The following is a 10,948-nucleotide window of genomic DNA, read 5'->3' as shown; positions in this document are numbered from 1 at the left end:
GAATTTTGTGTAAAACAAGAGAAAGAAAAAACGCCACAAAAAGAAAATAAAAATATGAAAACAGCATTAATATGCCCTGTTCAGGGTATTTAAACATTAAAACAATAGAAAAAACACTGCATTAATTAAAAAATAAGCAAGAATTTTGTGTAAAACAAGAGAAAGGAAAAACGCCACAGAAAGCAAGTTAAAAATTTGAAAAAAAAGTAAAATAAAAATTGCAGCAAAGGCAAGAATAACAACAACAGGAGTAGCAGCAAAGACAACAATAACAACAACAAGAATAGCAGCAAAAGCAACAATAGAAGTAACAGTAGCAACAATCAATATTACCATCAAAGCCAGCAGCAACAACAGTAAGGTAGAAAAACACTAATACATATTACACTCTAGACATTAAAATATTAAAATTTAAAAATATATACAGCTATACTCGCTTAAACTAATTAACTTCAGAATATACAATTATACAAAGCATTTTGCCAAAAGTAATTATTTTATAAGTGTGATTTGAAAAAAAACAAGTAAGGAAGGGCTAAGTTGGGTGTCACCGAACATTTTATACTCTCGCATGATAAAGTGATAATCGAGATTTCATTATACGTCATTTACATATTTTTCAAATACCGTATTTTTGTAAAGCACTACATATATATTATACAGAGAAGGCATCAGATGGAATTCAAAATAGCGTTATATTGGAAGAAGGCGTGGTTGTGAACCAGGGTGTTAAGAAAATATTATATACCGAATTTCATTGAAATCGGTCTAGTAGTTCCTGAGATATGGTTTTTGGTCCATAAGTGGGCGAGGCCACGCCCATTTTCAATTTTTAAAACAAGCCTGGGTGCAGCTTCCTTCTACCATTTCTTCCATAAAATTTAGTGTTTCTGACGTTTTTTGTTAGTCCGTTAACGCACTTTTACTGATTTTCAACATAACCTGTGTATGGGAGGTGGGCGTGGTTATTATCCGATTTCTTCCATTTTTAACCTATATATGGAAATGTCTGAAGATAACGACTCTGAAGAGTTTGGTTGACATAGCTATAGTAGTTTCCGAAATATGTACAAAAAACTTAGTAGGGGGCGGGGCCACGCCCACTTTTCCGAAAAAATTGCGTCGAAATATGCCTCACCCTAATGCAATCCTTTGTGCCAAATTTCACTGTAATATCTTTATTTATGGCATAGTTATGACACTTTATAGGTTTTCGGTTTCCGCCATTTTGTGGGCGTGGCAGTTGGCCGATTTTGCCCATCTTCGAACTTAACCTTCTTATGGAGCCAAGGAATACGTGTACCAAGTTTCATCATGATATCTCAATTTTTACTCAAGTTACAGCTTGCACGGACGGACGGACGGACAGACAGACATCCGGATTTCGACTCTACTCGTCACCCTGATCACTTTGGTATATACATATAACCCTATATCTGACTCTTTTAGTTTTAGGACTTACAAACAACCGTTATGTGAACAAAACTATAATACTCTCCTTAGCAAAATTGTTGCGAGAGTATAATGAACAAAACTATAATACTCTCCTTAGCAACATTGTTGCGAGAGTATAAAAATGTACATAACAAACTTGTAAGAAATTTTATTTGCTGCAAACAAAACGAGTGTGTCTGTTTAATCCAAACAAATACTCCTCTGCATTACTCCCACAAATTACATAAAGTAATAGAGGCGTAATGCAGAGGAATATCAACCGCCCCAACTTCACTCAACAGAAGAAGGAAAAACAAAAGGAGGAAATAACTTTCCCGCGCTTTTTGCCTTAAGGCATATTATTATCCCGCCAACACAGCAATCAAGCACAAGTGAACACGGAGACCAACATCAAGTGAAGTTTACAATTAGACAAAGTGATAAAACAAAGTGAACGATCATTATATAAAATACACGTTAAGTACGAGCTTTAATCACTACATAAAACAATACGGATACAATACAGGAATTCACCAAAATTATCCATCAAGTACCCACAACGAGGGAATAAACCCAGCACACAAAAAGGAATTATATATTTCAATCAACACAATACGTATGTATATTAACACTCAACTCTCACACTAGCTTATACAAACTCAATAACAATTAATCCCTATTGGAAACACATACACACACAATCATACACTTGTATGTATAAATCCAAATATATTGAATTAAAGTTTATAACGTTTGAACTAAAACTAACCATCTTTTAATTAAACGAAATCGGCCCCTTACGTCGACATACCCCGACATTTTTGGGTCCTTCGAGCCGGATAATTAAAAGAAAAAGTCTTCGTGGGAATTAACAACAACATCATCGTTGGAATCCCACAACCCAACCTGAAAGTTAAAAGAGTGCACCCAGCAAACAAAAAGCCCGTAAGCTAAATCAACAAATACCCAAACGAATAACCCAAACCAAAAACAAAACGAAATTAACAAAAAGCGGAAAAACTGTAAGTGCAACCCATATTTTTTCTATATAATAATATAAAGTGCAAATCATATTTGTTAAAAAATAATACCCAATTGCCAAATTGTGTCCTTAAGAACACTTAAGCATAATTTATTTGTTTTATTGGGTTGACAAAAAGTTGATTTGCACTATTTTATTATATATACATACATACCTGCATATACTTACCCAAGAGAAGAAGTGCAATAATAAAATATATGCATATATTTTGCCGTCGGCTATTGCATTCTTCTCGTTAAACTAAAATTATATATAAATAAATATACACCCGCTACATACCTACATACGAATAGCGCACCCATTCGCTTATATTTGTTGGTGACGAAAATTGCTAGCGAACAGCACGTCAAAAGACAAATACCCAGTAGGAAATTAAAAAGGTGACCCAGTAGGAAAAAATACAAAACCCTGCAAAAGTTTAATTTATCGATTTTTTTCTACGAATCATCGGAAATTTAATAATTTCATATAAATATTAACAATCGGACACCATCGATATAAAAACAATAAAATTAATTTGAAATTAAATAAATAAATCACTATACAAAAAGTTTTTAAAATTTGTTTTCTTACATTTTCGTAACCTTACGCGACTTATTTTTCTCATTTAACCCAAATATTAAATATATCTTACCGAAAAATGGAAATGGAAGATTTTAAAATTACAACAACAGATTTGATTGAATTCGTGGAAGACCATCTTCAGACCCAAAGTGAAGATGAATCGGTCTATACCCTAGAAATTAAAAGGGTCGAACTAAATTCGCTTTATGAAAAAGCAAAGCGCTCATACGATACGATTAGAAGAATTTCTCGCGAAAGTCATGAAACCATCGATTTCTTTAAAGTGAAAGAAAAATATCAAAAAAGTTATCGAATGTACCTCTCTTGCTTAGCTTCCATCAACGAAGATGTAGATACGCGTAAAACACAGGTGTCAACCCAACCCATTAAGGAAAGGACTTCAGAAGCCACAATGATGGATTTCGCTCCTGCAGTTCACCTTCCACCATGCGACACCGACATCTTTTACGGAGATTACACAACTTGGCCCACCTTTCGGGATATGTTTACAGCCCTGTATATCCGTAACCCAAGGATTAGTAATGTTGAAAGACTCTTTCACCTTACTCAGAAGACCCGAGGAGAAGCAAGAGAGGTTATTCAAAACGCACCCCTAACAAATGATGGTTTCATACTCGCCTGGAAAAATTTAGTCGACCAATACGAAAATAAGAGGTTGCAGGTAAACACCCAATTAAAGACCCTTTTTAACCTACCCCAAGTAACTCAGGAAACAGGTTGTGCTATAAAAAGCTTACAACGTTCCGTTAATAACGTTTTAACTAATTTAAATAACCTTGAGATTGACACACAAAGCTGGGATCCGATATTGATATATCTTTGTAGTTCAAAACTACCTAAACAAACTCTCGAAACCTTTGAATATACCCTAGCAGATAATTCAGATATACCGACGTGGTCAAATTTCGACAGTTTTTTAACCCACAAATACAAAACCCTCGAATCTGTTGGAAATTTCAAAGCTTCAGTAGCAAAATTACCCCCATTCCACACCGGTACAGTTAAAAGAACAGATGAAAAGAAATATAACACTTTTCATGCAAACGTGGCTGAAACGCCAATAGCTAGACCCTCTAATACTCAAAGGAATACTAATTTCAACTTTACCCAACAAAATATAGATACAGAAAGCTGTAAGCTCTGCAAAAAGCAGCACCCTATTCGAGAATGTCCCAAATTTCTCGCAATGAATGTAGAGACACGTATCTCCACAATCAAAAAATATGGTTATTGCTATAACTGCTTGGCTATTTCACATAGCTACAAGAACTGTGTGAGTAAATTCTCGTGTCGTAAGTGTCACAAAAAACACAACACTCTGATACACAGAGAATCCAGCTTTCGACCTGAATCAACTCCGGAAATGCCAAACGTCACTAGTTCGAGCCCTGAAAACGCTTCAAGTACCGCATTACCCACCCAAAGCACAAATACAACTCGACAATCCTACACAACAACTATACAGTCCACTAAATCATCAACCCAAGACCCACCCAACCCAAGTAGGAAGCAGATATTACTCGGTACTGCAATGGTTCAAATAGAACATAATGGCCAGCGATATTCCGCGAGAGCTCTTATTGATTCAGGATCGGAAGCCACATTTATATCTCGAAGACTTCAAAGAAGTTTGGATATACCCACCCACTCTGTATCAGCCCAAGTGACCGGACTAAACAATGCAGTTTCAGCAACACCAACGAGTATTTGTGAAATCACACTTTGCTCACCCTTAAACACCAATTATAAGCTATCAGCACAGGCATTTATACTAAATAGCCTAACTGATAATTTACCCTCATACCCCATAGATCCAAAGCAGTGTCTTAAAAATCTTGGATTCACATTAGCCGACACTCAATTTCACAAACCCAGACCCGTGGATATACTAATCGGTAGTGATATCTATCCCAGTATTTTACTCAATGGAGTAAAACGAAACGTACTAGGTTCACTCTTAGCTCAAGAGACAGAATTCGGATGGATATTGTCCGGACCCATCACCCAACCCACCCAAAATTCCACCATAGTTTCATTTCACAATAAAGTGAACCCTGAGAATCTACTCACACGTTTTTGGGAGGTGGAGGAAATCCCAAAGGAATCCGTAGTTTCCAAATCAGATCAAATTTGTGAGGAAATTTTCCAAAAAACTACCCGTTGTAATCCAAATGGGCGCTATATAGTAACCCTACCCTTCAAAGAACCCGACAATATTGATATCGGATACTCTAGACATATAGCGTTGGCCCAATTCCTCCGAAATGAACGAGCTTTACTTAAAAAACCCGAAGTGAAGGCAGAATATGACAAAGCAATTATGGAATATTTGGAACTCGGACAAATGAAGAAAGTGGAGTATGACCCTTCTGGTAAAGCGACCCAATATTACTTACCACACCACGCAGTCATTAAACCCGATCGTATAACCACGAAATTGCGTGTGGTATTTAATGCATCTTGCCCCACGTCAAATCACAAAAGCTTGAATGACGTCTTACATATCGGGCCTACTTTACAGAAAGACCTTGTCATTCTGATCACAAATTGGCGACTCTTCCAATTCGTTTTTAATGCGGATATTCAGAAAATGTACCGGCAAATACTCGTAGACCCTAATCACACTCGGTTCCAAAGGATATTATTTAGGAAGTCCCCGGAAGACACAATAGAAGACTTCGAATTGCAAACAGTCACGTTCGGCATAAATTGTGCGCCGTATCTAGCGATCCGTACCCTCATGAAGCTAGCTGATGATATAGAAGAAACCCACCCATTAGCAGCCAAAATACTTCGCCAGGAAATGTATGTAGACGATGTTTTAGCTGGAACACATGACCTGACCACGGCAAAGTCAGCACGAGATGAACTCATTTCCGCTCTGAAGTCCCCAGGATTCGCTCTGCGAAAATGGACCTCCAATGACCCACACATTCTGAAGGGACTTCCACAGGATCATCTTTTAGAAACGGAAACACTAAACCTTTCGGAACCCGAGAACACCAAAACCCTGGGCATTCGATGGAACTCTAAAAAGGATTCATTTTTCTTCCTCGTCAACCCAATGGAGAAAAAACCCGCACACACCAAACGTGAAGTTTTATCAGCCATAGCAAAATTGTTTGACCCAGCCGGTTGGCTTAGTCCAATAATAATCACGGCAAAAATAATTATGCAACAAATATGGCTAGATAAAACTGACTGGGATGAAAGCCTGAAGCCCCTCACCCTTCATCGATGGAACAGCTTCGTAAAGGATTACGACAACATAAACAAAATTGAAATACCCAGGTGGACCCATTTTAACCCAACAACCACCATTGAATTCCACGGTTTCTCTGATGCTTCAGAAAAAGCATATGCCGCGACACTTTATATAAGGGTTTCAGTTGGAGACAAAATATGGACAACTCTCTTAGTCTCAAAAACAAGAGTTGCTCCCATTAAAACCGTATCCCTACCCAGATTGGAACTCTGCGGAGCGGTTCTATTAGCTAACCTTGTTAACTCTACCCTATCCCAACTACACCTAACCCAATATAAAAGTTGTTTTTGGACTGACTCAACCATAGTTCTTGCTTGGTTAAACAAACCACCCTGTTCATGGACCACTTTCGTTTCTCATCGAGTAGCTGCAATCACCGAGAAAGTAGGAGTCGAAAATTGGAACCATGTGGAAAGCCAAGACAATCCCGCAGACTTAGCAAGCCGAGGATGTACACCCACCGATCTATTTAATTGCAACCTCTGGTGGCATGGACCCCAATGGCTACAACATGAAAAGGAGCATTTTCCAGCATCGGAGAAAACATACAACACTACCGTGGAATTCAAACCCGTTAAGACGTTTGCGATAACCACCCAAGAGGATATACTCGAAAGGTTTTCCTCATTCCCCAGAGCTATTCGCGTTATCGCTTACCTATTCAGGTTTTGCGCAAATGCCTCACCAAGGAGGCGAGAAATTGGTTACTCAAGCCACGAAATAACCCCGGAAGAGTTCAAAACAACCCGAATGAAGTTAATTATTCACACCCAAAAAACACATTTCCGAGAAGAATATGATGCATTGACCCGTAAAACCCAAATACATAAGAAAAGTTCATTATTGACTTTAAATCCATTCATTGACCCTAAAGGAGTTATGCGAAGTGACGGAAGATTAACCAATTCCGCAGCGCTATCATATAATGAGCGCCACCCTATCTTATTACCCTATAATAGTCGTTTAACAAAATTACTAACTCAATTTACCCATTTAGCAACGTTACACGGCGGAAATCAGCTAGTTCTCCGACTCCTAAGGACAGAATTCTGGATACCCAAAGCAAAGATGCTGATTAAAACAATAATTCATCAATGCAAAACGTGCATCATACACAACAAGGCTCAACAAACCCAAATAATGGCAGCTCTTCCAAATGAACGAACCATCCTAACCCGGCCGTTTGCTGCCACTGGTATCGACTTTGCTGGACCTTACGACATCAAAAACTACACTGGGAGAGCATGTCTAATCACCAAAGGATATATATGTGTATTTGTATGCTTTTCAACTAAAGCAATACATCTGGAACCCGTTAGCGATCTCACTACGCAAGCCTTCCTAGCAGCATTCTCCCGTTTCTTCTCGAGGCGTGGATGTCCCGCCAATCTTTATTCCGACAACGGAACAAACTTTATAGGAGCTTCACAGTTGCTAATGAAAGATCGGCGTGAATTATTACAGACACTTCGAACTCAAATTACATCTCTCCATAGCCATCAAAATATCTCATGGCACTTCAACCCACCAGGAGCTCCACATATGGGTGGATTATGGGAAGCAGGCGTAAAAAGTCTAAAAACCCACCTAAAAAAGATCGCAAAACTACAAAAATTCACGTTTGAAGAATTTGCTACCCTCTTGACCCGCATTGAAAGTTGTTTAAACTCTCGGCCAATAAGCCCCATAAGCGACGACTCATCAAACTTGGAACCTCTAACTCCAGGACACTTCCTTATAGGTACCCCATTGTTAACCCCTGCCGAACCCAATTTAGAGGATGCAAACTTAAGCATCGTTAACAGATGGCAGAAAACTAAAAATACTCTACCAGCACATTTGCAAGAGATGGAAAGAAGAGTACCTTAAGGAGCTACACAAACGATACAAATGGAAATATCCACAACGTAATGTTGAAGTTAACGACTTAGTCGTTATAAGAAACGAAAATATTTCACCCAACGAATGGAAGCTCGGTCGAATCCAAAAGGTCTTCCCCGGCTTAGACAATAAAACACGAGTGGTTGAAATCCGAACTGCTCAAGGCACAATAACCCGCCCCATCACAAAAATTGTGATATTAAACACAGAATAACATACAAGTTTTCTCTTCTTTTTTCAGTGAAATGGCCCCAACAATCACCAACTCACCCAAACCTCGTCGTATGAGCTCGACCATTACCATCCGGTCCCGTAGCGCAACCCGTAGCATTACGCCAATTTCGGAAGACGAAACGATGTCACGACGCATGCGGCGTTTCAAGTCGACCCTTCCCACTATTCGTGAGGAAAAGGAATGTGATGATCGCACAACCCGAAAAACGATCTCACATCACAGAAAACCCACGTCACATCGTCATGTCGCTTGCGGAATATGCAAAAAAGACCACCGTCTAGTGACTTGCGCTACGTACTCGGCATACAATATAAGCAAAAAATACGAAGCAGTAATAAAGCATCACTACTGCGTTAATTGCTTAGCCAGGTCGCACAAGACAGAAGGATGCACAAGCAAAAATCGATGTTCCACTTGCCATGGGAAACATCATTCATCCCTACACGGACATCCGAGGCTATACCCGACCAACGATGCCAATGTTGTTGAGAAACATCCACTTGCGATGGAGACCCGACTACCATCCTTACTGGCTAAGCAGACCCTAGTACCCACATTGAAGATCCGATTAAGATGCGATGGTGAATGGCATAAAGTTCGAGCCATTTTAAACCCTACCCTCAAAATCACGAATATAGCAGCCGAACTCGTCCAAAAATTAAAACTGCCAATTACATACCTCAACACGTATCGTATTTGTAGCATCAAAATTAGCTCAAATAATGACACAAAGTTTTGTCTGGAATGTAACGCAGTAATCACCCACAATTTACCCAAAAAACCCTATGAGCGAGATCTAAGTGACGATGTGCAAATGCGCTTTGAACACTTAGTTCTCGCTGACCCTCAATTCCACAGCAACAAAGAGATAACGTTGGAGATTGGAGCGGATATATACCCTCAAATCATCAGAAGTGGACTATTCAAACCCGATAATGGTACAGTGGTAGCGCAGAATACAGCATTTGGCTGGACCCTTACTGGCACCATCTAACCCTAAGTATACTGCTGATAATTACTCCAATCAATCTCAAATTTTTCAATATATGTTACCCTACTAATACTCAATTATTTCGCAGATTCTGCAAGGTGGCCGGGATGTTTAATCCAAACAAATACTCCTCTGCATTACTCCCACAAATTACATAAAGTAATAGAGGCGTAATGCAGAGGAATATCAACCGCCCCAACTTCACTCAACAGAAGAAGGAGAAACAAAAAAAGAAAATAACTTTCCCGCGCTTTTTGCCTTAAGGCATATTATTATCCCGCCAACACAGCAATCAAGCACAAGTGAACACGGAGACCAACATCAAGTGAAGTTTACAATTAGACAAAGTGATAAAACAAAGTGAACGATCATTATATAAAATACACGTTAAGTACGAGCTTTAATCACTACATAAAACAATACGGATACAATACAGGAATTCACCAAAATTATCCATCAAGTACCCACAACGAGGGAATAAACCCAGCACACAAAAAGGAATTATATATTTCAATCAACACAATACGTATGTATATTAACACTCAACTCTCACACTAGCTTATACAAACTCAATAACAATTAATCCCTATTGGAAACACATACACACACAATCATACACTTGTATGTATAAATCCAAATATATTGAATTAAAGTTTATAACGTTTGAACTAAAACTAACCATCTTTTAATTAAACGAAATCGGCCCCTTACGTCGACATACCCCGACAGCATCTATCAATTAGGCAAAGAATAGAAAAAGATTTACAATATTTAGCTTCCTTCGAAGGGAATGTATAAAAATTTCCATTCTTCATTGAGGCAATTGACAGAGTACAGAGAGACTATGTAGGACAGGAAGAAATATGATCTAAAAATCGGTGGTTCAGCAAAAAAATTTTTGCAAACAAACCCACCTCACCTACAAAAGATCAAATGACGATCACGAAAGAAATTTCGGAACTAAGGGTACACAGCATAGCGGAATTAAGTAGAAGAATAAAAGAAATAATAGATAATATAACATAATTTAGTGCACTAAGTGAAAATGTTGACACTATGAAAGAAATTTTTTCAGGAATGCTAATTCAGCGAATTAAATAATTAGCAGCAGGGACATTTGAATATACAGTGCAACCAATCACATCATTGACTGACATAACACATGAAATTTATAAATTTACTGGTTTGAATGATGGCAATTTAAATCCTCATCAAAAACTATAGGAAACAAATTTTCAAGTTAATACCAGAAATAATAGTATAAACAATAAAAATTTTCATTCGAGACTTACCACTTATCAAAACAGACCACTTTCGGGGCAATATCGCTCACAGCAAAATCAAAGCTTCTCAGAACGCTATCGTTCACAAAACCAAAATTCCTCAGGACAATAGTATCGTCCACAATCTGGACAACATCGAATGAGTTCCTATGGATAACAAAATAACCATACAAGACAACCATCGGGGCAAAGTCATCAAAATTATTCAAAGCAAACTCAAGCTAATCAAAAC

General features: G+C 38.2%; 1 protein-coding gene across 2 annotated transcripts; it reads left to right on the top strand.

Moving 5' to 3' along the window:
• The first annotated feature begins 2,245 nt into the window (after positions 1-2,245).
• LOC126754582 (uncharacterized) lies at positions 2,246-10,132 on the top strand. 2 transcript variants are annotated; one of them, XM_050466686.1, is made up of 3 exons: positions 2,246-2,456; positions 8,449-9,442; positions 9,522-10,132. In XM_050466686.1, exon 2 carries the CDS (start codon positions 8,453-8,455, stop codon positions 9,434-9,436), a length of 984 nt encoding a protein of 327 aa, XP_050322643.1. In that variant the 5' UTR covers positions 2,246-2,456; positions 8,449-8,452; the 3' UTR covers positions 9,437-9,442; positions 9,522-10,132. The 2 variants fall into 2 exon arrangements, with proteins under 2 accessions (XP_050322643.1, XP_050322642.1); XM_050466685.1 differs by having other exon boundaries at positions 8,449-10,132.
• Positions 10,133-10,948: the final 816 nt, after the last annotated feature.

This window comes from Bactrocera neohumeralis, chromosome 4, assembly GCF_024586455.1.
Source record: "Bactrocera neohumeralis isolate Rockhampton chromosome 4, APGP_CSIRO_Bneo_wtdbg2-racon-allhic-juicebox.fasta_v2, whole genome shotgun sequence".
Classification (NCBI taxonomy): domain Eukaryota; kingdom Metazoa; phylum Arthropoda; class Insecta; order Diptera; family Tephritidae; genus Bactrocera; species Bactrocera neohumeralis.
This window is presented reverse-complemented; position numbering and strand designations above follow the sequence as displayed.

What these genes read in the sequence shown, in the direction of transcription:
- LOC126754582 (XM_050466686.1), top strand. Translation starts at nt 8,453, where the DNA reads ATGGCCCCAACAATCACCAACTCACCCAAACCTCGTCGTATGAGCTCG.